Source organism: Neltuma alba, unplaced genomic scaffold, assembly GCF_004799145.2.
Source record: "Neltuma alba isolate B1F8T4 unplaced genomic scaffold, ASM479914v2 tig00005722_pilon, whole genome shotgun sequence".
NCBI lineage: Eukaryota > Viridiplantae > Streptophyta > Magnoliopsida > Fabales > Fabaceae > Neltuma > Neltuma alba.
Window position 1 is genome coordinate 114,147 of NW_021634207.1, and position 27,692 is coordinate 141,838.

Below are 27,692 nucleotides of genomic sequence, written 5' to 3' on the forward strand. Positions count from 1 at the left end.
AGCAAATTCTTTCACACTTCTGCTGTCATCAGAAGAAGAAGAAACAGAGTAGAAGGACTTCAAAATTTGCAAGGAGATTGGGTCTTTGAACAAGACGAACTGAAACAGATGGCAAGCTCCTACTACAAAAACTTGTTCAAAATCGAGTTGAGGGGTCAGACAAATCTCCAAACCAACAATAGCTTTGCTTTGCTTAGTGAGACAGACAGACAGCTATTAAAAAAGGAGGTTGATGATGCTGAAATCAAAGAAGCCTTGTTTGATATGGGTTCTTTCAAAGCACCTGGACCAGATGGTATTCAAGCTTTCTTTTTCCAAGAGTACTGGAATGTTACTGGAAGTTCTTTATGTAGTATGGTGAAAGACATCTTCCAGAACCCTTCCAAGGTTAGATAGCTCAACAACACAAATCTAGTGCTCATACCGAAAGTAGACAAGCCGGTTAGCATGAAGGACTTCAGACCCATTTCCCTTTGTAATGTGAGCTATAAAATTGTAACTAAAATTATTAGCAAGAGATTCAAAGGTATTATGGATAAAGTGGTAGGACAGCACCAATGCAGCTTTATAGCAGGGAGACAAAGTAGTGATAACATTGTGATTGCACAAGAAGTTATCCATTCCATGAAGAGGAAAAAAGGCAACTGGGGTTGGTTAGCAGTAAAAGTGGACTTGGAAAAAGCCTATGATAGGTTGGAATGGCCTTTCATAGATAATACCCTTCAGGCTGTGGGATTGGATGACAAACTTCGAAATTTGATCATGATGTGCATCTCTAGTCCCTCCTTTCAAGTTCTTTGCAATGGGGAACCTTCAGAACAGTTTATACCTACTAGAGGCATTCGACAAGGGGATCCGATTTCCCCCTATGCGTTTACTTTATGTATGGAGAGACTTAGCCACATTTATTACGGATGCAATTGATGAAGGGCTATGGGAACCAATCAGGCTCAGCCAACAAGGCCCTGTCCTTTCTCACTTATTCTTTGCAGATGACTTGATCCTCTTTGGGGAAGCCTTGACGTGGCAAGTGGATGTGATGATGGACTGCATAAACAGATTCTGTGAAGTCTCAGGTCAAAAGATGAATAGGGCTAAAACCAAGATTGCTTCTCAAATAATGTTTACTTCTCCAGGGCAGTAGAGATGAGCCAACAAATAGGAGTAGGGTTAGCAGGTGATTTGGGCAAGTATCTGGGGGTACCGTTGATTCATAAAAGAGCTTCTTATGTTATGCCCCCATCCTTGATAAAACCAATAGGAAACTTGCTAGTTGGAAACGAAATTGCCTAAGCATGGCTGGAAGAGCCACACTAACCAAGACAGTACTATTTGCTCTACCCTCTTATCAGATGCAGACCTCTTTAATCTCGAAGCGCCTCATTAATGAGCTGGAGAAGATTAGCAGAAGCTTTCTGTGGGAAGATAAATTGCAAAAGATTTGAGAAAGAACTTCATAAATTGCAAGGGTCTAAAAAACTTCATTTACTATCTTGGCAAAAGATTACAGCTGATAAATTGCAAGGGGGCTTGGGTATCAAAAATTTGAGAAAACAGAATGAAGCCTTTATGATGAAACTTTGTTGGAAAATGGTCTATGACAAAGAAGCCTTGTAGGTTAAGGTGATTAAAGCAAAATACAATACAGGGGAGGGCCTCAGATTGCATATCAATAAAAAGTCAAGTGAATCCCTCACGTAGAAAGGTATAAGAGGGGTTTGGAAGAACTTCACAAAAGGGTTTGGGAGAAAGATTAGCAACGGGAAATCCACTTACTTTCGGTTTGATAACTGGTCAGAAGCAAATTGTTCCTTAATTGAGTTAATTCCGGGATTTGAACACTTGGTGAACCCTTCAGATATGGTGGCTGATTACGTGGACGAATGGGGCCAATAGAGTAGGAATAAATTAGCAGCAGTCCTTCCCTCGGAGTATGTTGATCGCATTGTGTGTACACACCCACCCTATGAGGAGAGAGGAGAGGATAAACATGTTTGGAGACCATCCACGGATGGTCGCTTTTCAGTTAATTCCACTTATAAATTTCTTCATGCAGGTACATAATAGCAAGCTGACAGCATTTGGAAAAAGATTTGGCATTTGCAGGTACCAAAAAAGATTAAATCATTCCTATGGATATTTGCACATAGAAGAGCTCACACAACAAGCCTTCAACGACAGAGGGGGCTGGAGCGCTGGCAATCGGTGGTAGATCCCTCCTTTTGGTCTTAGTTTACTTCCCTCCAAGGAGTAGATTGGATCAAATGGAACCTTAGCAGGGAAGTAGGCAAAGACTTCACGAAAAAGATTAGTTGGCCAACCCTGTTTGGGTATATTTGCTTGGACACTTGGGTGACAAGATGTAACCAACTGTTTGATCATAATGTTACGACGGAGGAGACTAATGCCCTACCAAGTTTCTTCAAAGCATGTTGGGGCCAAGACATGGTAACCAATTGTTCCTTTTACACGATAGGGAGCAGGACCAGAAAAGGTTACCAAAGCCTACAAGGAGAGCACGTTAGCTTGGAGGTAGACGGTTCAGTTACACAGGAAGGACGCAGTGGATGTGGAGGAGTCATACGGAACAATGAAGGAGCTTGGATATGTGGTTTTAGTTGTAAAATCAGTTTGGTTCCCTCAACTATTATTGAAGTCTTAGCCATGATTCAAGGCCTAAAGCTTTGCTAGTCAAGAGGTTTTCGAAGCATCATTCTTTATTATGATTGTACTAAAGCTCTTAATCTCATTTTGAGAGGCTGTTCTCAGAATCACCCTTTTCAAGACATCATTGAGGACACTAGGATACTCTTCAATTACGACTGGAGGGTCCTACTTACCTTTTCTCCTAGGGAAGAAATTCTTTTAGCTAATCTTTTGGCTAAAATGTCTCATACTCTACACAATCCTTTCTGTATTTTTGACCACCCTCCACCTATTTGAACAAGGAGGAAGGGTTGAACTGCTTTGTTTTTTTGGCTCTTTTGTAATGTTTTCCAGTTTCAATTCAACAAATCTCAAAGTGGGGCCCATTTCACGAGGGAACTGTCAACACAGTGTCTCTGTCAAAAGTGTATTCCACTTAAAATCCCATCGACACCCACCTGCCCCTTGCGGTTCCTCTTTCTTTGTAATCGTCCCCACACTGACAAATATAATGATTCACAAAAATAATTAGATCTAAATAATGTTGGTTAAAATATATTTTTAATCCTTTATCTTTATATAAGATTTTATTTTAATCTTTTAACTTTAAAAAATAAATTTTTAATCTTGTAATCCTACAATTATTAATGAAAAATGATGATATTGAGTTTTTTAATGTTGATTACATATTACCAAATACTAATATATTAAGTTTAATTTTCAAAATAATTATAATTGTTACAAAAAATTATCACTTAAAATTAACAATTTTAGAGTTAAAGAATCAAAGTGATATACCCTTCATTTATTGCCACATAATTTTAGTATAAAGTGCGTAACATAATTAGCGAAGATTAGGACGTTGGGGAATCTGAAAAAACGGTAATTGATGTAGTCTTCAATTTTTAAAAAGCAGATAAATAAAATAAAAGCACTTTTGGGAGAATGGGGTATTTCAAATGTGGGGGATAATTTTAAGAAATGTTTCGGAAGAGTTGCTTCAGGTCAGCACACGTCATTTTGGTTGGATGCCTGGTCAAGCCACAATGTTCCTCTGCCTGATTTTAATATTATGTTTTTTCTTCTGAAATGGAAAGAAAAGAACAGGATTTTAATACTACCTCCGGTATTAGTTATAAAACTTAATTAACTAATTTAACTAATTTGAAAATAAAAAAATAAGTTAAATTAGTTATTTGTAATAAATAGGTGTTGTCTTTTTTAAAATATCTTTACTAATCAACTATATTGGTTAGAATTATCTTAAAAATATATATATAAATATGAGAGACAAAATAAATTGAAATCTTATATTTAGAATTAAAATAAAAATCTAACAAAATCTTATATTAAGAATAGGGGGAGTATTAGTTAATGAGAAAGTTGTAGACTTTGTACTTACAAATGGGGAATGGGTAAGACCTCGGGCTGAATAATATAGCGCGTGGTCTAGGTTGGTTCACAATGAACCCATGGTCGAGTCAGATCACACTTGACTGGTGGACTAGTCTAGAGAATCCAGGTTTTGGTTTTTTATTTTGCTGCAATCATTCAGTCAGTAAAGCCTACTTTTTTTTTTTTTAAACCATCAAAGAAGTTCATACAAAACAAGAGAAGGACTGTGTCCAAAAAACCAACAAAAGAGAAAAGGGTAAACATGAAAGCTAAACCAAAATGCTAAAGAGAAACAAAAGGATGAAAAAGAAGCAAGGATTGATGCAAACCCGATCTAAAAGCTATGAGATGCAAATCCACATCTACAGACTAAAGAGGGAGAGATTGATGATGGTGCTGAGATCAACGAACTGAAAAGGGAGAGATTGAAGATGGTGCTGCAAAGTGAAGAGGGAGAGATAGATAATGGTGCTGAGATCAACGAACTGAAAAGGGAGAGATTGAAGATGGTGCTGCAAAGTGAAGAGGGAGAGATTGATGATGGTGCTGAGATCAACGAACTGAAAAGGGAGAGATTGAAGATGGTGCTGCGAACTGAAGAGGGAGGAAAAAGATCGATGATGAACTGAAAACTAAGAGACACAAGGGAATCACCAGCAACGGAGCAGTCAAAATCAGTTACGATAGTGATGCAAGGGAAGGCTTGTACGGATTGATAAGAAATGAAGAATTGACAAGAGGAAAGAAAGCGGCCGCCTACTGAGGGAAAAATGAAGAACGCGAGAAACCAGGTGCCAGGTGGCTCCTTTTAAAAATTATATATATATATATATATCTCGAGTTGGACCAGACCACTCAATCTGGAACCCGGTCTCACTTGATCATCAAGGCTGGTCTTGTTGGTCTTGTCTTTGCATCCGGTTGCCTTTTACCTAGATTGGGTTGGACCGGGTCGTTGCTGGACAGGACCAAACTACATAGACTACTGGTTTTGTGTGCAGGCCTAGATGAACGTACTTGGCAGCTGTCCCCATATGACATTTTCACTGTAAATCTGAGTATACTCGGGGAGCGACAACAGTGTGCGGAAAGATATCTGGAGACATGTTATGCCTGAAAAGGTCAGATCTTTTATATGGCTGTTATGCCACAACAATGTACGTACCGGGCAGTTTGGGAAGAGGGCGTGCACGCGATCTGAGATTATCAAAATTCTGTAGAAAGAGGGAAACCCAGAGTGAAAACTGGACTTTGAGATACGTTCAAAAGCCTTCCATGAAGGGAATAGATAAAAGGTCTGTTTGGCAAGGCTTTTATGGGCTGAAAAAGAGTTTATTTTTGCTATAAGCCCGATTGTAATATTTCAGCTTGTTTGGTTGAGCTTAAATCCAAAAAAATTTTATGTATTTTAAGCTGGCAAACGTATATTCAGAGAGAAGCTAGATTTTCTGGCTTATTGGATCACTTTAAGAGCTTATTTACTGTTGGGATGTGTCAAAGGGTTATTTTTCTCTGGCTCGTTTTCAGTTTCCTATTCATTACGTGAGTAATCGGCTAATGGCACTATTAAAGACCAAAAAGCTCATTTTGTTTATCTTTTTTCAAATTATGTTTAGCTTTATAGTTGTAATATATTTTTTTTATTTCTCTGATGCTTTCAAATTTAATTCACTTATCAATTTCACTTCTTCATATTAAATTAATTTAAATTTATTGTATTATGTCAATTCATTTTTTTTATCATGTTTCATTTTATATTTTAAATATTTCTTATGATTTCTCTAAAGTTTTTAATTTTCATTCACTCATTAAATTTCACTTCATTATATCATCTCAATTCATTTTTTTTTCATCTTTCACTTTATATTTAAATATTTTTTATGATTTTTCCAAAATTTTAAAATTTAATTCACTTGTTAAATTTGACTTCTTCACATTAAATTATTTTAATTTCATTGTATTATGTGAAATTATTTTTTAATCATTTTTTATTATTTATTAAAACTCATACTCATTTTGATCATTTTACTATCAAACTTACTTTTACTCAACTATAATCCAAATAACCTTTTACCAATCTCACTTTTACAAACTAGCTTTTTTGAACTCCAATCCAAACACAATTCAACTTATCCAATTTAATTTTTATCCAACTTTACTTATCTATCAACTATTTTTTTAATAAACAGCTTTTCCAATCCTTAATCCAAACAGAGCCAAAGCTGAATGGATTTTGGGCTTCTATCACAGGTTGGAACCTTGTCCAGCAGCTATAGCTGAAATCAAAGGAATTATAAAGGGACCAGAGACTTGCTAGAACCAAGGTTGTAGGCATGTCAAGGCGATTACCGACTGCGCACAGGCAGTTAACAAGATCACTGGGGACTTTAGAAAAGACCATCCGAATCGTGACATCCTTGAATAAGCTAGGATGCTTACAGTTTAACAGCGGGTAATTTCCTTTGAGTTTCACAGAGGGAAAATTAGCTATGCTTAAGCTAAATACTCTCATAGCATGGTTGATAATTTCTGTACCTCTGATTAAACCCCAACTTATTGCACGAAGGTTTCGGATGATAACAGGCAAAGGAACTTTGATAGAAACACTTTGTAATCGCTCCTTTCGATCGTTAGTTTCAACTTATATTTTTCTTTCCCGGAAGAAAAAGAAGGGAACACCCCTCCCCCCCGGGGGAAACTAAACAATCTTAATGGGAACCAAAAATTGCACAATTTGGAATGCAGTTGTTAACCAGCTAAGTAGCATCCTACTCCTGAGATGCCTATGTCTGGGTAATTACGATAATTCTAGCGATGATCTACTTATTTTATTACACGTAACTCAGATGTTTACACATACATATGCGCAGGTATTCTTCAAACCAAATCTGATGTACTGCTGGCTTCATTAGCTCTAGATTCTTGCCATCCAGATCTAGCTCTAAATTTACAGATGGGGCATGTTCCTTGCTGCCGGAGCCAGGGATCAATGCAATTAGCATGAAACTGCTAAGACCATAAACCAAGGAGTATTATGTCGGGAAAAAGATGAGTAAGAGAATATCAACATCAAATTTTAGTATGTATCTTCAGAGTCACTGGAGTTTTAGGCATTTATTTGGTAAAATAATGCTCCCGTGAAACAAAATTGATCATCAAATATGCGTGCTGCACATAAACCCAGTACATGATAGATCAAAGATAGATTTCTCCTAGTGACAGGAGGGTGAAGGGCAGGTGAGACCCACACTGACAGATGAATATTATGCTTCTCTTTATTATTTTATTTTATTTTTTTTCCCTCTACTCTGTCTCCTCAAGTCAATGGAGAGGTCTGAGTCCTTGAAAATCCCAAACAGGCCTCATTAGAGCTACCTAAGTGCATTCATGACAAATGACTCATCTTATAAGGGAGAATACGTAGCAACAAAGCGAGGTTCACCTGGAAATAATATCCCCAGCATGTCCAGTTTAAACTGGGCCGTAGCATTTGACAGGCTGCCAATCATATTCATAATTGTGGCAAGAATAGAAAGTGACACACTCCTAGGATTTAAAATTGCATGCAAACTCTTCCTTTCATTGAAGTTCAAGGCAACATGATATTAATTTATCATATTAAAGGCTTGAATGACTTGGACGATAGTTTGCAGTGTGGTGATGAAAATATGAACATCTGGAATCTAAGATTTATCTAGATTTATTAGGATTCTATTTGGATTAGGATTTATTAAGAACTATCTTTTATTTTTTTCTTTAACTTAAAGTTTAGGATTTAGTTTGAGATTAGATTTATCTTTATTTGAATAAAGACTATCTTGGGATTATTTAGTTTCACTAGGATAAGTATTTAGGCCCAGTATGCCCTAGACTCTTTGTCTGTAGTCACTTTGTCCTAGTGATTAATACTCGGACAATTTTGCCATATTTATCTCTACCTCAACTTTCTATTTTCTCCCTGTTTCTTCTCAAATCCTCCTTTCTCTCTCCCCTTCCCCCTGTTCTGCATCATGTGGACTTGCAGGACATAACATTCAAAGTTTAAACCGATTGGAAATAAAAAACTACTCTCTAGTAAAGCTATGAAATTATGAACCTGGTGCAAGCAAGGCAAGCTACGGAGCAGATCTCCAACATTTACTTGCTCCAGACAGACACTGCAAGTCAGCTCATCATCAGGAGCTTTCATGCTCCCAGCTGCATTTGAGGGATCTTGCTTCTTCTGCCAGAAAAGATAGCAGTAACTTATGCCTCTGCCATAGTAAAGTTATAAAGAAAACAGTGACAGTAGGGATAAATCTATGTATACATGTTTTGGGAGCTTGGTGGCCTTTTATTCCGAGCTTGATACCCAAGGAAATTAAAATAGGGACGGAACACAAATCACCAACTAATTGAGAGAATAAAATCCACACACACACAAATATGAGTAGATGACCATGATAAGATAAAATTTAAGAAATCAGTGTCTCACCTCTCACGGCATGCCAAAAGTTCGCTCAAATAAGAGAGCTTGAGGAATAATATAAGAACTTTACTATATAAGTCAGGCGTACAAAATGAGAATACAAAATAGAATTATTGAAATTCTCATGAGCTACTGCAAAGTTCGCTTGTTCTTAAGGCCAGGTGAAAAACAAAGAATTTAGGAGCATGGATATGCTTGATACCTCAGGAGATGTAGAAGATGAGGCCTGTTGACTTAAGGAATCACTGCTGTAAAGGAAAGCATATTCTTCTCAGATAATCGATACTGAAATTTCTCAAAGCGCACATAAAAAATTGCAATTTTGTAAATCATGGAGCATGTTCCCTTTCACCAATCAATTTAAAAAGATCTTACAAAAGTTTAATCCAGCAGAAGACCCATTTATTTTAAGCTCTAAGTACACGTGAATTTGCAACGAAGTTGGCAACCAATAGTACATAAAAATTAACCAGTTCAACTGAGAAATGACAGCCTATGGAGAATAACGAGACAGAGCTCAAAAGAAGAAAAAACAAGGAAACGTGCTTTCATAAGTTCCTCGGGATGAGAAAATGAAGGGCAATACTACTTTCCAGATCCAGATAACTACAGCATAAGATTGATTTATTGCTTTCTAGAGACCAAAGTAGCGAATTGGTTGTGTCAAAATTTTTCTTTAAATAATCTATCATATTATTAGCATTTCATATGCTACAATGGTAATATTAATTAAACTATTTTCAAAGTGGTTTATGTCACACCTTACTATTGTATTGACTTAGGTTCCTTTCAAAATCATTTTAGACCACATTGGATGGTCTTAGGCTCTCTTTTTACCACAAAAAACGTTAATTTTCGGATTTTTACTGTTCATCGGGTAAAAACCCAGTTTTTATGGCCCAACTTCAAAAATTCATAACTTATTCTACAAAATTCCAATTGGGGTGATTCAAAATCCTACTTAAAGCTTTTTAAGTCCTCTTTCAAGGAAAAATAATCTCAAGGACCAATTCTTTATGAAAACGCGTCAGATTTTTGTGGAACACCACTCTGTCTAGTGCCAAAATTTCTTTTTCCCAGATTCTTTCCTTTAACTTTGGAAATTCACCAAAAATCGTATACTTGTCCATTTTTAACGTATTAGCTATCAATTTGAAACTCAGGACGTTAACTTTCATCATGCCAAATTGTAGGATTAAACGCGTTTGGGAGCATAATCAAAAAGTCGCGTGAACCAGTCAGTGTCAGTGTGCTTCCAGCACTATTAGTTTAATATTTACATAACCAAAATGAGCTCACAAATTTTTGTGGCTAAACCCCACAAATTAGCCTTCAATCTGCAGCTTCCCCTTGGAGGATTCAGGTCCTAAAATGTTACATTATTTTTGGGAATGAGATTTTTGAAAATCCTAATAGCAAATTAACCAACTATAACACCAAGCAAGCATCATTATTGTGCATGATCATATTAGCTACTATTGGTGAACTAACATGCTTATCATTTGGCAAACTCAAACATGCAAAGGCCAAAGCAAGATACTATAAAGAGCAGCCACATAACAATCAAGAAAGCTCAATCACAATAACAGTAATTAACCATACAATAATCAACAATGCTAGTTAGTGGTAGTAGTTAGGTTTAACTTACTACCTTGCTCCAAAAGTCTTAGCTTTTCTTCTTTCTCCTCTTTCCCTTGACAAATATCGAACCCTAACCATGTGATCCAACAAAAAGGGCAGCCATAATCATTTTTCAACCATGAAAAAGCAAGAACACAAATTAAAACAACTCTTGAACCATAAAGTTTCAACCTTGGTTCACTACTTTTTGGATTTGGTTCTCTTTAACCCTAAAAATCACACCTTGACCTAACCCTACATGGTTTTTCATGTAGAACTCAAATATATGCTCAGATCTAGCAAAATAAAATGGCCTCCTTCAGTTTCATGTTGACCGAACCACTAGGGATTTTTAACCAAAAGTCACAACTTTGCTTTAAAACTTCAACCCTTGTTTCCTTTGGTTTACCCTACACCATTCCTCATTTTAAGCATCATGGAAGCCTTAAAACAATGAAAAACTCATCCTAGGGTTCAGTTTACCTCTTGGCCGAAATGATCACTCCAACAACAACCATGAAAAAATGCTTTAAAACAACTTAAACTTACTTGCAAACACTAGGATCTAGCTTGTGTTGTTGTGTCTTAGCAAGTGTAATAGTCAAAACTCCTTTCCCCCTTTTTAACAACCAGTTAGGCCAGCACAAGAGAGGGAAGAGACAGATTTTAAACCATAAAAATGAAAGAAAACAAAGTAAGAACACCTCTAGTACCAAGATCTACCTTGAAAGCTTGCTTGAATGACCAAAGGTGTTTCCTTTTCTTCTTGTTTCCTCTCAAGCTCTCTCTTTTCTCTTGCTCTCTCTTTTGGACGAAATGGACATTTGAAAATGGGGGAGGAATAAGCTGATTATTGGTTCAAAATATCTCAACCACCTTCTTTAATGATAATCCAAGTGTCATTACCCTACTAAGTCTTGATTCCTCTTTCCTAATTAACATAATTCCAAATGAAATTATTTACTAAAATCAAAATCCTCTCCATTTATAGAATGACACTTGGCTAATTCAAATATTCTCCTTCAAGAGCTTAACACTTGGCTCATTAGGATCCCTTGGATTTGTAAGACACCAATCTTGTTTTATCAGTATACTTTAGGCTCTGAATTTAACTTCTTTTCTATAATTACAGTAGCTTAGCCTCTGTAATTATTTTCTATCAGATCCTTAATTTATTCTCCTTATTATTATCTTCCCAAATTGCCCTCTTTGTCTCAAAATTAATTTCCTAATATTTAAATAAAAAGGAAAATTAATTTCCTTCTCTTTAGGGATTTTTCCACTTTTCATCATTATTTGGAAAAATCTTGAACACTTGAGGGTCTCCATTTAATTGCATAATTCCTTATAATTCCTTAGGATCTCATAGGAATTTTCTTGGAATTTTATTCCCCTTAAAAATATTTATTTGGAATTTTCCAAATAAAATCCCTTAATTAGCCTAAATCACCCTTTAATTCTCTCATAATTTCTCTAAGGGTAATTTGGTCATAAAACCAACTTTATAATTTCATATAACTCTCAAAAGATATTATCCTTATTTTTCCTTAATTTTCCAAAGCTCAGAAATATTTTTCCTTATTTACATTTGACCAATTTTCTTTAATTAGTCAATTTCCTATAATTGGCTTGGAAAATTACTGTAATTATTTTTCACCAAAATCCTTTGACTTTTCCTTATTATTTTTAATCCTCAATAATTTGAGAATATTTCTTATATCTGATTATCATAATGCTGGATGTAACAGTTTAGATATGAATTTCCATTATACATGTTTCAGTTATTATATATAGAGCTCACATTACTTAGTTTTCATATTCTACTGACAAATAAAGAAATTATATAGGTTTAAAACTTCCAAAATCCGATCAAAAGAGTATAACTGATTTGAGTGATGACTTACTCTTTAGTACCAGAAACCTTGTATTTGTGGACGGGAAGAGCACTGATCTCTTCCTCAGTCATGGAAGGTGCACTAGGAACGTAATCTGAATCCAGAGCTCTTAAAGTTTCATAATCTGAAAATTAAGAATGTATATTTGTCAAATTAGATTGCACACAATATGAACACGTAAATTAACTTCCATAAAACTGATATTCAAATTTATTCATAAAAAGCAAATATCAAAATTAAAGTCCAGATCAAAAATAGAACTGCAAACCTATCTCATCAAACTCCCGATCAAGAAGTGCAAGCTGAAGTCTGAGACCTTGCAGTGCTATCGAAGGCGGCATGTGCAAACGCAGTTCAGAGTGGTCAAAAAGGTCACTGGCTCCTGCTGCATGAGCTTGGGCCTGTGCTTGAAGCTGTTGACAAGTTGCATACATTCTTAACAATGTAGCCGTCAAGAAGACACCAAGCACCAGCCAGAGCTACAGGCATTAATTAAAGAAGACCCTATGAATCACTTTAACAGTCTAAAACATCATTGCTCAATTATGTATCTGGCATTCCATGTTTACACGCCAAAACGACCCTACCAGAAAATTTGGTGACATCTGGTGAGAGTTTAATACCATAAATAGCAAGAGGACTGCAATAAATGAAAAGCAACATGTGATTAAGACATTGAAGAGAAATAAGTATAATTGATATTCCAAAAAAAAAAAAAAAGTCAAGAAGGTTAGTACCTGTGACAAGAAAAGTGAGTGAACTAGAATTACGACGTCGCTCTCCAAGAACATGCTGAAGGAAAAATAAAATCAACTTTATGGATCAAGGGAGAAAAACACAAAAAAAAAAAAAAAAAATCATCATAGGTATCAGCTCGACTTTAACACTAATAATGATAAATGAAACAAAAAGTTCATAATTCATACCTGTATCCGCCTCTCAGGTCTAAATCCTGAAAATCCATTTTCAATATCTGCCCTGCTTCCTCGAAAGACAAAACTCATGGCTCTATATATTGCAAGAATATAATTGAAGCTTCACAGGTCAACTACATCAGAATGAACAATCAAAACATTTTCAGTATTTTAAAGCATTGCTTGAGTACAAGTTTAATAGCATTCACACAGAAGGCAAAGAGGGCAAGGTAAAACAATCTCAAATACTAGGTGCTTATTCAATGGAAATTCCACATTAGAAATTTTGACCCAGCGGGCATTATCCCTAAAGCTCCCCCACTAGTTCACAATATTTTAGCATCTCACAACCTTTTACCAGCAACAATTCCTAAACATCAAATATTGGCAGAAATGAGGGGGCGGGAGAAGGAATGAAAGGTCAGATTTGCCTATAATTTATTAGGAACTAATTTAAGCATGACAGATCATAAATACTTCAAGTCAACCACAAAGCTAAATACATCTCATTAGAAAAATTAACTGATTGATTTCAGCTAATGCTATGAACACCTACATGTGAGAACACCGGAGAGGTGTTGTTTTTTTCATCTCCCTATCTCACTGCTAAATCTTTCTTCTTGATCCTTATTATCCAGAAGGTTGCAACAGTTGAAACTGGGCATTTCCCCTGCTAAACAGTACTATTACCAACATAAAATAATAATCTCAACGTATCCCTATCATCGAGCTAACAAAACTTGTGCCTTTCTTTCATTTTGAATGCATTTCATCATGTGCAAAGACCAACCACACGGCACTATGACAACCGATGCCTTTGGTTCAATGCCATATACATTCAGAAATGCTGCAACAACGGAGAAAGCATTGCAATGAAAACTACATCTACTGTACCACTCTTTAGCACACTGCACATATGTCCATTTAAAATTTCGATCTCTTCTTCATTTGCCACTTCTACAGAATGTAAGGAAGAGGATCCAACAGGTAAAGAACCCCCATTTAGGGTCCTCCAATATTGGTAACTCCATCTGGATAGGCAACAAGATTAATACGCATTGAGTAATCTAACTATAGTATGATAACTGCCAAAGGCATCCAAAAGCTAGTGACCCACCTAATCAATGACCAAGTCTGATTGTCCCAGCTTCTGAGAATAACAGATCAAACTCTTACTTTCTCCAGAGCTTCTTGAGACTGACATTTAAAATTCAGTAACAATAGCAGCGACAAATCACATAATCATACAGATAATACGAAACTATAAACCTTTTATCATGATCAACCATAAAAGAGAACACATTGAATTATAGAAATTCTTAATTTATACAATTGTTTCGAGTATACTACACTCCTCAGATATATTTTTAAGTATTCTCAAACATCTACCATCTTGCCTGGGACTGAGTAAAAATTCATCATCCCACGACAACTTACAAAATATGCTTCCTCTATTCTATTGTTGTAGCCATTTTCTCCAAGAAACTCAACCCCATTATTTAGCACATATCATCTACCATCTCTAATAATCATTTCCACAAACTGGCGGAACTGAAGACTCAATTGCGAGCTACCGGATTGTTTCGTGCTAATGACCCTAATCGACCATTCTTAGCCCTTAGGCATATTCGAACCACCAGAACCTTGCCACCAAACCATTTCATGATTCAAGCAAACCAATTATGACGCTGTTGCTAGATTTTAATGGTGCTAACCAATAAAAAACCCTTTATGTCTCTTCCTCGACGAGTCGAAAATGAAAATCAGATTAAGTATGCTCATTCCCAGAAGATGACTCAGGAGATGAAATAATATAATAACCGTGGGAGACATAAGATTTCTTTTTTTTAAAAATCCTAGAAAAATTCCTATATTCCTCCATAACTACATCAAACATCAGGAACCCTTGTTTGTAAGTGGGAATCAGAATCTGAGATACAGGCTTACAAGTTTGGATCAGGAACGACGGATTTAAGCGGTGATCGGAAGCGGTGTTTCCATCAAAACAAATCGTTATGTAGGCGTTAACCATGTCTCCATTCGATGAAGACGATAATTTCGGCTGCCAAGCCCACAACGAAAATCTGACTTGGAACAGATACGTCTTTGGAACTGATTTGTTTTTTTTAAAAAAAATAAATTAACAAGTAATTTTATTTCAATTGCATAAAAGGGCGCATGACTTGACAATAACAGAATAAACGACTAACAGGAAAACTCAGTTTATATTGAGCTCTCACATATTTATTATACTCTGCAAAAAAATTTGAATTTACAGCTTTACACTTAAAAAATTTGAGAAATGTGTCTCGTTTAATTTAGGATTTTTTTTTCCTTCTCCGCATATTTTGCTTTCCCAAAAAACTGTTTGCGAGAAAATTTTATAGTTATAATTTATAAAATCATTATTAGCCCGCATCGCTTGAAGTTGGCAGTGGCACTGATCTTTTGTCTCCCCGGGCACCACTCTGCAGTCTAATTATACTACTTCCGGTTATAAGAGTAAGTTGACTAATTTGAGAAGATTAAGAAAGTAAATTGAGTTAGTTATTTGTCTTAAATAGGTATTGTTTTTTCTAAAATGTCATTACTAATCAAATGTATTGACTAGAACTATCATTGTTAGAAGGGCTATTTTAAAAAAAAATAGATAAATATAAAAGACAAAAGAGATTGGAGTCTTATATTTAGGATCAAAATAAAAGTCAAACAGGATCTTATATTAAGGACCGGAAGTAGTAAATTATAAGAATTGAGTTATTTTAAGTTAGAATACCCCAGAAATTGAATTGCTGTATCAAAATTTATAATTGAAACAAAGATTAGAGAGCAAAAGTAATATATTCATTTATTAATATTAATTCTTGTGAGTAGGGTGTTTTTTGTTTTTTTGTTTTTTTGGTTATAAGTAGCAGTATTTCGCGAGATCTGAGATAAAGCCACCGCGCACAGTTGACAGCAGATCAAGAAAATAAATGGAAAGAAATGGGTGTACGGAAACGGAACCAGATGACCTGTGTTAACAGGGGGAAGTCCCGAGACAACGCAGGTGGAAGTTCTCCTGTACCCAGGCAACTAGTACCGACCCCTGCCACCGCTAAATGGGATGAGCCGGCCAGTTCTAGGAAGTGAGGCCGAGGCGTGCACTCTCAAGCTCACAGCGAGTATCTGGAAATCTCGGGTCCGGGAGGCGTGGAGGGGCGAGGAGCACTGGGGGGATATGGAGAAGAGAAAGCAGGGGGCTAAAAATGGAGTTGAAATTGGGGGATTTTAATTTATACAGTGAAGCCATGAAAGTTCACTGCCGGTATCAACTATCAAGAAACGTGGTAACACTCTGAGGGGGTGAGCCAACGTAGTAGAGTGAGACGGTTAAGGTGAGGTTGTGGTAGTAAGAGAGCTTGCGTGGCGAAACAAAGTGATGAAGGCTGGCGGCGGGAGCGTTAAGGTTTTAAGTGGCAAGAGGGGAGAAGAAGAGGAGGAGGAAGAAAAAGATGAGAGGAGAAAGAAGAATGGGAAGGGGGGACATAGGGAGAGGGGGCTGTGCAGCGGCATCTATCCAGGATGGGCAGCAATCCCTTTACTACGTCGGCCAATGCTGCATGGACATTTTTATATTGAATTGGGGGTAAAGCCGACCGTTAATTCAATTAATTAAGCAAGGCATTTTGGAGTACGTACGTGCGCGTGACTAGCTCTAGATCACGAATTAAGATGTGTTTATATTATTAAAGACAGGATGCTATCAGTAAGAAGCATTTATAGCCTATACTGGGTAGCCAAGAAACACGTAATATATAAATATATGTGTTCGTTTGCTCTAAACCGACGGCGGCAAATATTGGAAAGCTTCATTGCAGTAAGAGACTCCATGGACATAATAAAGCAAGCATCAGAGATGCAATGACGTACAGCTGAATTATAGGAATCTTGAAAATGTGAAGACTAAAAGAAAGAGCAGGCCCATGAAGGGGGGAGGGCATCATTTAGGAATGGGAGGGCAAAAGGTGATGACATAACGAGTGGCGTTGCAAGTCTGGAGCGCCGCGGAATCGTCGTAAGCATAGCTGTAAGCCGAAGGGCAGATGAGCTTGAAGAGACGAGCAAACACCGTAGGCCTACACTTTTTGGGGTCAGCATAGTCGCCGGTGCAGCAATATTTTTGGGATTGGGAAGCCAGACAAGCACTCTTACAGGCCACCACCTTGCCCCTTTCCTGCACGGACAGCGCCGGCGGACAAAAAGCATTCAAGTCCGCCTCACAGGACGCCAGGCCGCAGCGCAGGGCGGCACTCTCGGGCTTGATGGAGACGGGGAGGTTAAAGCCGTCAACCAGACTGACGTCGTAGAAATGTAATGGTGATTGGGAGGTTCCGAGGGTGATCTCAACGAGGGTGGCGGGAGGGAGGCCTCCGAGGCCGCCGCATTTGAGGAGGCCAGCGCAGTCTCCTGTCTGGCAGAAGCCTCTTCCAGTGTGGTGATCGAAGAAGCAGCCTTGTCGGGCCCAAATCCTGCCGGACCAACCTTGAGGGACATGGAGAAGGGTCTCTTGTCCGGTAGGAAGGAGGAAGCCGCCGTCTCGGGGGGTTGGGTGACCGGCGCTGCCGAGAAGTGCGGGCCATATGTCGTGCATGCAGTTGTTGAGGAGGATGAGTTGGGTGGCACCGGCTCCGGCACCTGCAAGAAGAGAGAGGAAGAAAGTGTGGGTGGGGGAGAAAGGTGCGGAAGAAGGCATTTTGGAGAGAGAGAGAGAGAGAGAGATGAGGAGGAGCGTGGCGGGGTTGGGTGGTCTTAAAGGGGGACGCTGGGGAGTGGGAGTGGTTCCCTCCATTTTCGGCTTCTTTTGCTGCCCTCGTCCTCATCGCATTAGCCCCATACTCCCCTTCATGCTCCCTCTAATTATTTCCGTTGGAACTTGGAAGATGCTCAAGTGAGTTTCAAAATTTACAAGCGTATCTCACTGGCATTATTCCTTAAAGAAAAAAAATATTACAGACGATCCAATTTTATTATTGAAAAATAAGGAAGAAGGTCCGTATGGAGGCATGACTTGATATTTTGAACATAAGAGATAAACTCGTCGTCCGTTGGAAGAATGAAGCATCGGAAGAAACGGTAACCCTCATGATTTGCCACGACTTATATAGTCCATAGCGTCGATTCCTCATCAGGCTCAATGGGGTGAGCCGCTGGGGATCCGGTCCTTTTTGCCGGCCTGAGGGATGAGTTCTTATTTAAATGGCCTTCTGTTCTCTTTGTAGGCTCTGGTGTCTGTGTAGTTCGGAATGTGCCCTTCCAAACTCCAAGGGGCTGAAAACATATTTATTAGCAGATGACGGCGACTACGCTGCCGCACATTCTTTCCAAGTTGGACTGATTTAATGGACTGAAAGCTCAGAACAAATACCATAGGACATGCATTCACATAGAAATATCAGAAGTACGAGACAGAGAAATGACAAATACCATAGGACATGCATCAGCAATTTCATTTTCTTTTAACCCTGGATTCAATTGTGTGCTCACAATTCAAAAGTTGACAATTACTTATATTCCCTTTAAATTATTAATGAATTCATCTCTTGCAAATAAATAGTAAGTTGCACTCAGCATTGAGGTTTTTACTCTCACAGACCCCCATTCATATGATAATGGCGATATTAAAAGCTCATTAATAACATAATAGATATTATATCATTTATTTTTATTAACGATTTTAAGAACACAATATTATAAATTTTTTAACCCCATGAATCAAATGAGGGAATCATCTGTTTTTGTTATGTATAATATATATTTTTGGCCTCAACACTCATGTGAATTTGTTGGGTCAAAATAACAAATTAACATATTTAATTTTTAAATTATTTTTCAAGTGCTTTCAATTATTATTTGAAGTGTACATTTTAAGTTTATTGTCGTCATCCTATTTAATCTCCGCTGCCCACTCTATGTTTTTTATTTTATTTGTGATAAATTCAAAATCTGATGATAATTAATTAATTAATTAGATAAAATTATTAGGCAAAAATACACCTTAAATCTTTTAATTTTATGTAAGGCTTCACTTTAATTTATTAATTTTAAAAATATGTTTTTAGTCCTTAAATCCTAAAATTATTAACAAAACGCTTATGATTATTATAAAAAATTATCATTTAAGATTAATAGTTTTAGAATTAAAAATTAAAAATACGGTTTTTTTAGGAAAAATGACAAAAGAATAAACTGGAAATGTGAATACAAATTTTTAGCAATTTTTTTTTTTGTCATTCTCTCTCTTTTCCATCTAAAGGAGTAAATGTATGTTTTGACCGATTAATAAATCAAAAAGATAGTTTTATTTACCGCTTTTGCCCCTTTTGTTTGGCATGTCACTGTTGAAACGCAGGAAAGGGAAGGAGTCTGGTCCTCTTCCGACTCCGAGCAGCCATCTCCCTGGCATATCCACTTGTTATTCATCAGCGTAGCCGCTGGCTGGCCTCTTCCTTCAGCCTCGGCATCACCCAAGAAGAAGACCCCAAATTTCAAAGCCCAATTACATTCCAACTGAACCTTCTTCTCAGCAGCTCATGATACAGACACAAGGACCAGGTCCAAAACTCCATCGTTGCCATCATTGCTTCGACCATCAGGTGAATATTTCCTTTTTTTCCCTACTCCATGTTTTCCCTTTTATTTTCTACTCTTTTTCCTTTCAACCATTCTAATTCATGGACCGGGTCCGTTATGATTTCCCGTTTGAGCTAGGAGAGAAAATGTTTCCTTTGTATCACTGTTACTGAAATTTCATGGTTTTCCTGAAATTTTGATTGAGTTGGTGGAGTTGGGAGATAATTTTGGTTCCCTGATGTTGACTTGATGCTTTTGCTTTCTCTCTCTCTTCAAGATTGATTCTTATCCATGTCTATTATTGCGGGAATGTTTTTGCTATGGTTCTGTTTTGGATTTGGAATGACATTGGTTTCGAAGCTATGCATGTTCTATCGGCTATGTCGCAATGACCCCCACCCCCTTCTCTGTGTTGGTCTCCCCCCAACCAACCTCTACGATTGATTCTTATTCATGGCTGTTATTGTGGGAAGGATTTTTTCTGATGGTAGCAATGTGACAAATTCCTTTAACATAAAGCCAGTTGTAGCCCTGATGTAGCTGAATACCAGAAGAAAACTGTCTTTAATCGTGGTTGATTCTTAAAAAAAATGGGTCAGCTCCAATTCAATCCCACTGAGTGATTTCTTAGGGAACTTAGCCTATGATATGGAACGTTTTCCTTTTCATTTCGGATCTTAGTACCCTAAAAGCTTGTATGTACAGACAATCTAGGCCTGTATTTAGAGTCTCCGCGGGGTTAATAAGATCCCTGGGCAAGTCCATTGAAGCAAGAGATGCTGCTCTGCCGTATAAGCAATACTAGAAAATGGGAAGTGTTCCCCCCCCCCCCCAATCATAGTGCCGCAATAAAATCTACTTTGATAGGAGAATCATGTTATACTAGCTCTCCTACTGATATGATACATCCTGTTTGTTTGAGGTTTCTGCTGATCACAATTTTAGGTGCATTATGAGGTTTGAAGTTTCTTTGTTTCTGTAAAATTCCTTTCCAGTTTGTTGTCCTTATGAATTTTGACTTATTCATACCTTAGGTTCTGGGTTATGTTTACAGAATCTGAAGTATAGTGCTAGTCAGTTATTCTTGGTGGTACTTTGGTATGAATATAGAGCATGAGAACAACTCTGATATGCATCAATGATGCAAAACTAAATCAATTATTTTTCCTTATCTTTTATTTCTAGGGTTGCATTTTATGTCAATATACTAATAGAGATTATATCAAGGCGAGGTTCTGGTTATAGCATGGTGGGGGCTTTTGATTTGAATGATCTTTCACAGAAACTCAACAATCAGTAAGCTTTTCTTCACCCTATCTCCCTCCCTTCGTTTTTCACATCACCTTGATTTTGTTGTTGGAGCAATAAAGTTTTGAAAATTGAAGTTAAAAAATTTGATGGATAAATTTGGACGATTTTCACATTCAAAAGCTGGCATAGAATAATTTGTATGTGTTTGGTTTCAGTTATTCATAATCCAATTACACTGCTTGATGCAATTATTGGAATGGCTTCAAATTTGGAACCCATTCCAATTACGTCTCAAAAGCACGATCCTGCATGGAAGCATTGTCAAATGTTTAAGAATGGGGATCGGGTGCAACTGAAATGTATATATTGTCTCAAGATGTTCAAGGGTGGTGGCATTCATAGAATTAAAGAACATCTTGCTTGTCAAAAGGGTAATGCCTCTACTTGCAGTCGTGTTCCACATGATGTTCGACTTCAAATGCAACATAGCTTAGATGGTGTTGTGGTGAAAAAGAGGAAAAAGCAAAAAAATGAGGAGGAGATTCTGAATGTTACTCCTATGTCCACTGATACGAGCACAATTGCCAATCAGGTTGATGTAAATGCTGGTCTTCAGTGTCTTCCGGTTCCAAATCCAGTTGAACACAACTCAACTTTGATAGTAAATCCTGATGAAGGAATGAGTAGGACTCTAGAACGAAGAAAGAGGGTAAGAGGCAAGAATGATACATTAATGTACACGAACTCTGAGGTTGCTGTCTTGGATAAAAATGCTTTGTTTCCCAAAAAGGTTGACAATCGCATTCATATGGCTATAGGTCGGTTTCTCTATGATATTGGCGCACCTCCTGATGTTGTGAACTCAGTCTATTTTCAGCAAATGATTGAAGCAATTGCTTCTGGGGGCTCAGGTGTTGAACATCCCTCATATCATGATCTTCAGGGTTGGATTTTAAAAAATACTGTGGAAGAAGTTAAGGGTGATATAGAAAGATGCAAGATGACATGGGCAAGAACTGGTTGTTCCATTTTGGTGGACCAGTGGAACACAGAAACAGGTAGAATATTGCAGAGATTTTTGGCATATTGTCCTGAAGGTACAATCTTTCTGAAATCTGTTGATGCATCTGACATTATAAATTCCTCAGATTTTCTATTTGAGTTGATAAAACAAGTAGTAGAAGAAGTCGGAGTCACAAATGTCTTGCAAGTGATTACGCCTGGTGAAGAACAATATGCTGTTGCGGGGAGACAGCTGACTGACACTTTTCCTACCCTCTATTGGAGTCCTTCTGCTGCCTATTGTATTGATTTGATACTTGAGGATTTTGGAAATATTGAGTGGATTGGTGCTGTGATTGAGCAAGCTAAATCTATAACAAGATTTGTCTACAATTATAGTGCAGTCTTGAATATGCTTAGAAGGTACACTTTAGGGAATGATATTGTGGATCCCTTTTTCTCACGCTTTGTGACAAACTTTACAACATTGAAACGAATGGTTGATCTTAAACACAATTTACAGGCTATGGTTACTTCTCAAGAGTGGATGGACTGTCCATATTCAAAGCAAACATCTGGACTGGAAATGCTAGATTGCATAAGTAATCAGACGTTTTGGTCTTCATGTGATTTGATTGTTCGTTTGACAGTTCCTCTCTTGCGAGTTCTGAGAATAACTGCAAGTGAGAAGAGACCAGCAATGGGATATGTTTATGCTGGAATGTACCGGGCAAAAGAAGCAATTAAGAAAGAATTTGTCAAGAGAGAAGATTATATGGTGTACTGGAGTATTATACATCACAGGTGGGAGCGGCTGTGGCATCATCCTCTTCATGCTGCAGGATTCTACCTTAATCCAAAGTTCTTCTATAGTATTCAAGGGGACATGCATAGTGAGATTCTCTCAGGCATGTTTGATTGCATAGAGAGGTTGGTCCCTGATACAAGAATTCAAGATAAAATTATCAGGGAGATAAACTCATACAAAACTGCTGCAGGAGATTTTGGGAGAAAGATGGCTGTTAGAGCTAGAGACAATTTGCTTCCTGGTGAGAGCCATTTTATTAAACAGGATTGATTTCTTTAGCCACTATGTTGCAATTTACCCTTTTTTTTGAAATAAGAGAATAAAATGTATGAATAGTATTTATTCAAAATAGAAAGGAGTGGAGATGTAAAATTTGATGCATGGAAAGAAGAAAACTACTGCCTGGTGTAGAAAGCTTATGCTTTGACATGAAGACCAATCTTTCGAGTTCAAGTTGAGATTACACACAAGTGACTACCACTTTGAATTTGATATGACTATTAGCCTTTTCCCACTTTTTGAAGTCCTTGCGACGGTGGATGGACACTGTTTCTTAACCCAGCTAAACTTACAGAAGTAACAGTTTAAGTTTGTCAAATGCGATTCCTTTAAATGATTTTTAAGATCGGTGATAATGAAGACATTTTATTGGAGTATCTCTTTTCTTAGATGCCCAACTCTCCAACTGACTCTTTCACTTGTACATGATATTTTTCTAGCTGAATGGTGGTCAACATATGGTGGAGGTTGCCCTAACTTGGCACGTTTAGCTGTTCATATTCTCAGTCAAACCTGCAGTGCGATGGTATGCAAGAGAAACCAGATTCCTTTTGAACAAATCATGAATACAAGGAATCACATAGAGCGCCAACATCTTACTGATCTTGTCTTTGTTCATTATAATTTACGATTAAGACAAAAGTGAGCAAGAATCCTTGGATATTTATGAATTTTACTTTGTGTTAATGCTGGTGGTAACTAAAGGGGGTAACTAATATGTTGTTTGATTTTCTTGCAGATGTATGAGTAAAGAACAGGATTTTTGTGATCCCCTATCATTTGAAAACATTAGTAACGTTGATGACTGGATTAAGGCAAAGGATATGCACTTAGAGGAGTATGGGAACTCAGATTGGATGGCATTGGATCCATCTTCTGTTAACACAATGTTGTTAAGACCTCTAAATGATGAAACTGAAGAACTGGGTGAAGGTAACTAATTTATCTTACTGCATATAGAATTGACACTGATGAATTTGTTTTATTATAATTAACACGCTTTCTGTCTACTTGTAGGCTTTGATGATATTGAGATTTTCAATGGTATGAAAGATGGGGATAGTGAAAATACCGGAGACAAGTTTGTAGGCCATTAACAAATGGATAGGAGAACCAAATCTGCAAAACCCATGCTGGCGCCCTCCTACATTGTTACCAAATGCAGTGAAAAATAAGCAGAAATTGTTTTCAAAACTAAATTGTGAGGAACTCTGGGGAGGGCTTGTTGGGCAGGTGTGCCAAAAAGACCATATCCTTTTCATCATCGGATATTACGTGCCTGAACTCACCACGTTCAAGTACAGTAAACTCTTCTTTCATGGTAGCTTTAATGTACTTATTGTACAGCTCTTGCAAACTGAAAACTGAAAATAAATCACTCCAATTGAGGCAAATAAAGGTTTATTAGTTTTTATTCATTATTTACAAAGTTCATCTTATGATCGTATTTGAGTGTCATTTTCTCCACAGCAAATGTTTTTCAGTGCAGGTTTTCCTTGTAAACTTAGGGCATTTCTGTCAGTTATTACTCTTTTGTTCCTTCATTGTCCCATATTTCTCACTTTATTCAATGCTTTTGTTACTCAGTTGCACACACTTTCTGGATACTTGGTGTGTTTAGTTGCCTTAAATTAGAGGCTGACATCTGTATTGGTCATGTGAGCAGAGTATTAGATTTGGGATTCTGATATATACTCCTCCGGTCCTTAATATAGGACCCAATTGTTAAGTTGGTTTCGATTCTAAATATAAGACCTATTTCTCATATTTATTAATTTTCTCTAAATTACTCCTATAGATACTCCTTCAACTATAATTAAGTAGAAGAGGGAGATGGGGTATTAAGAAAGATGATTATGGTGTTTTAGGAAAAACATGTTACATTTCTTATAATTAACTAACTTACCTAACTTCCTTAATCTATTCAAATTAGCTAAATGAGTCTTATATTAAGGACCGGAGGAGTAAATACGTTGTTGTTACTTGTTATGCAAGTTTAAAGTTCCAGCCTCATCTGAGTTGAATGCTTTGCATATCTTTTTTGACGTAGAAACAACAGCAATTGAAATTTTGATAGTTGCTTTGGTGGTTTTCTTATTGGATAAGTTTTATGTCATGTTCTTTAATTTTTCCTTTGGATACTCGTACGCCGCAAATTGCATTTGGTGCAAGCTTATGAATCTGACAATATTCTTCCTGTGTTCTGGATTTTATGTGAATTTAGGGTTTAGATATTGGGTATTACGGTTGTGGTTTACTACTCGCATGGTTGGGCATAGAATTTTTTAAAGCATTTTATTCGTTGTGTAAGTAGTATTCTGTACAGGTGGTGTGTCATCTCTGGCTGAGCATATTCTTGATGACAAGGTTTGACCTGTGATGCTTATTGTAGATGCGAAAGCAAGGCCAATTGGTAAGAAGGGAGCAGCTAAGACGTTAATGTGGGCCCTATTGTGTTTGAATTCCCACCTTTTATCAATTTATTTGAAGGAAAGGAGAACGGGTGGTAGTTAGCTTTAGTTAGTGATGATATTTCAAAAATATAAATCCAAATATTTATTGTTTTTATGAACTATTGATATTAATAAAGATATATAAAAATGTAAAAAGTCTGAAAGTTTTTTTCTTTTGAGAAATTTCACAACCCCTCATTTTTTCCACCGGTGTTTTCAGTCTTGTGTGCCTTACTTTACCTCAATTAGGCTTGTTTTGTTCATTTTAAGGATTAGGCTCAACTATGTTGTACCTTTTCGGATACTGATTGGGATAACGATGAACAGAATGATCTGAATTGTGATAACTTCGTTACTCTTTAAATAAAATATTTTTGCTGCAATTTGGCTTTTGGTGTAAAAATTTAGAATCAGTAGTATTACCTTCGGTTCTTTTTCTTTTGCTTGATACTCCTGGTTCTAAATATAAGATTTAATTCATAGTATAATATATATTACAAATTAGTTCATTGTGTAAAAACTCACTAAATTAAATTTTTAACTATATGGGACAAAATTGTTATGATTTTAAAATTTCAAAGCAAATTTGCATCTAAAAAAATCTTTTGATGTTAGCACTTTTCAGGATAAATTTATACTTTAATTCTACTATTATATTTGGTAATTAAAAGGCATGTGTTATTTAATGTTGCACATTTGCGAAGTTATGAATTCCTTGTCAAATAGGGGGACGAGTTATAGATTTGCTAAAATTAGTCTTTTTTCGTGGCAATTAATTTAAACCGTTCGATGAATTTGATAAAGATTTATTGCTTTACACAAAATGACATGTTACCTTTCTGTTGTATTTCACTAATTAATACCCATTATTGAGACACAGCGCGTTTATTCTATGATGGGAATTCCTAGATATCTGGGTTTAGTTAAAGGATGAGCGTAGTGTTTCAGCTTATGGGGGTCAAATCTCAACATGACTTTTTTCCCCTCTCTCAGTTGTATTCCACTAATTAATACTACCTCCGATCCTAATTATAAGATCTCGTTTATAAACTATAAATAAGATTTTATAATTAGGATCGGAGATAATACTTGCAAAAGTATAATATTACCCTCTTAGCGAGCATCCCCCAATCCCAAAATCCCAAACCCCTCTCTTCTCCCACCTGATTCTATGTGTATGCTGTTGGAAGGCTCAACAAGGAAGCATTGCCTGGGAAGATGTTGCCTAGTGCCCGGTTTGAAACCTCTCCTCTTCCTTTTCCATACTCTTTCCTTCTCTTTTTTTTTTTTACCTTATAATCATTAGATTAACATATTTTAAGGATTTAGATTTTAGTCTTTTATAAACTATTTATAAAAATTTTTTTAAAATATTTAGTGTATTTGCAAACCATTAGAATCAATTTTTAATATAATTTTCAATTTATTATTTATTTATTTTATAATTTATAATTTAATATTTTAATAACAGTTTTAAAAAGATTTAAATCTAAACTGTTAAAATATTAATCTAACAGTTAAAAAAAAAAGAGAGGATGGGAAAGAGAAGATGAAAGATTCTGAGCCGCCTAATACCCGCGGATATCGTTTGAAAAATACGACTATTCGGGCTCTCTTTCTTTATTACTGGCGTTTCAGTGTCCTATTGCATTGAGTGTGCTCGTGTTTTGTCCTTGCCCTGCTTTCATACCCACCACTTCCACCTGGGATCTTATTGCAAGTGCATTTCATCACCTTTGAGCCACGGTGGGTTATAGGAGTTCTTGGATCACAGTCCCGTTAATTTCTTTTTCATATCTAATGATTTTATGTACTAAACAGCTCATAATTAATACTACCTTCAGGGTTTAATATAAAAATTAGTTGATTAATTTAAGTATTATATTAAGGATTGGAGGTAGTATGATATTTTTAGTGTATTTGCACGTAAATGTCATATTATAACTTTTAAAGTGGCGCCATTGGAATTAGGAGTTTATTAAAAACTAAATGAAACTGCTAAGTTCGAACGATGAACAGGTAAACTAAAATTTAGAATAATTCATTGGAGATGCTGCTCGCTGGAATTCTTAATTATAACCATCAAGGTTCAAAATAGAGGTCGACGTCGTAAGTTGTCCAGTTGATTTTGATCTCTACCCCATAGTCTCAAGCTGAGCAGATGGTTTGTTGATTTTAGCTTATATATGTACATAAGCTTCAACATATGCTTTGAATCAACGTAAGCAGAGCAGGGTCGGCCGGCAAATTAAAGCGTTGGGTCCCCTTCACTCTATTCACTATTCAGAAGAAACAAATAAAAAGCAACTAGCTCAAAACAGCGACAATTATTATAGGACAGAAAGCACA

The 27,692-nt window shown here is 36.7% G+C and overlaps 3 protein-coding genes across 7 annotated transcripts; 1 reads left to right on the forward strand and 2 right to left on the reverse strand.

Annotated features, from left to right (window-relative positions):
* The first annotated feature begins 1,057 nt into the window (after positions 1-1,057).
* LOC114748451 (uncharacterized) lies at positions 1,058-25,726 on the forward strand. 4 transcript variants are annotated; one of them, XR_003740470.1, is made up of 7 exons: positions 19,322-19,573; positions 20,736-20,846; positions 21,017-22,852; positions 23,331-23,532; positions 23,630-23,823; positions 23,908-24,188; positions 25,217-25,726. XR_003740470.1 is itself a non-coding variant. In XM_028936849.1 (6 exons), the coding sequence occupies exons 3-6, from the start codon at positions 21,058-21,060 to the stop codon at positions 23,985-23,987; spliced, it is 2,271 nt and encodes a 756-aa protein (XP_028792682.1). In that variant the 5' UTR covers positions 1,058-1,069; positions 8,501-8,506; positions 21,017-21,057; the 3' UTR covers positions 23,988-24,434. The 4 variants fall into 4 exon arrangements, 2 of the variants coding, with proteins under 2 accessions (XP_028792682.1, XP_028792681.1); XR_003740471.1 differs by having other exon boundaries at positions 25,283-25,726; XM_028936849.1 differs by lacking the exons at positions 19,322-19,573; positions 20,736-20,846; positions 25,217-25,726 and adding exons at positions 1,058-1,069; positions 8,501-8,506 and having other exon boundaries at positions 23,908-24,434.
* LOC114748453 (E3 ubiquitin-protein ligase SDIR1) lies at positions 6,663-15,046 on the reverse strand. 2 transcript variants are annotated; one of them, XM_028936850.1, is made up of 9 exons: positions 14,886-15,046; positions 12,951-13,072; positions 12,762-12,837; positions 12,612-12,664; positions 12,293-12,503; positions 12,034-12,148; positions 8,712-8,757; positions 8,138-8,263; positions 6,663-7,050 (listed from the first exon to the last, which is right to left on the reverse strand). In XM_028936850.1, the coding sequence occupies exons 2-9, from the start codon at positions 13,026-13,028 to the stop codon at positions 6,919-6,921; spliced, it is 837 nt and encodes a 278-aa protein (XP_028792683.1). In that variant the 5' UTR covers positions 13,029-13,072; positions 14,886-15,046; the 3' UTR covers positions 6,663-6,918. The 2 variants fall into 2 exon arrangements, with proteins under 2 accessions (XP_028792683.1, XP_028792684.1); XM_028936851.1 differs by lacking the exon at positions 14,886-15,046 and adding an exon at positions 13,495-13,579 and having other exon boundaries at positions 6,663-7,047; positions 12,762-12,816.
* LOC114748509 (thaumatin-like protein) lies at positions 13,720-17,769 on the reverse strand. Its single transcript, XM_028936939.1, has 3 exons — positions 16,934-17,769; positions 14,056-14,113; positions 13,720-13,785 (listed from the first exon to the last, which is right to left on the reverse strand). Exons 1-2 carry the CDS (start codon positions 17,767-17,769, stop codon positions 14,056-14,058), a joined length of 894 nt encoding a protein of 297 aa, XP_028792772.1. The 3' UTR covers positions 13,720-13,785.
* Positions 25,727-27,692: the final 1,966 nt, after the last annotated feature.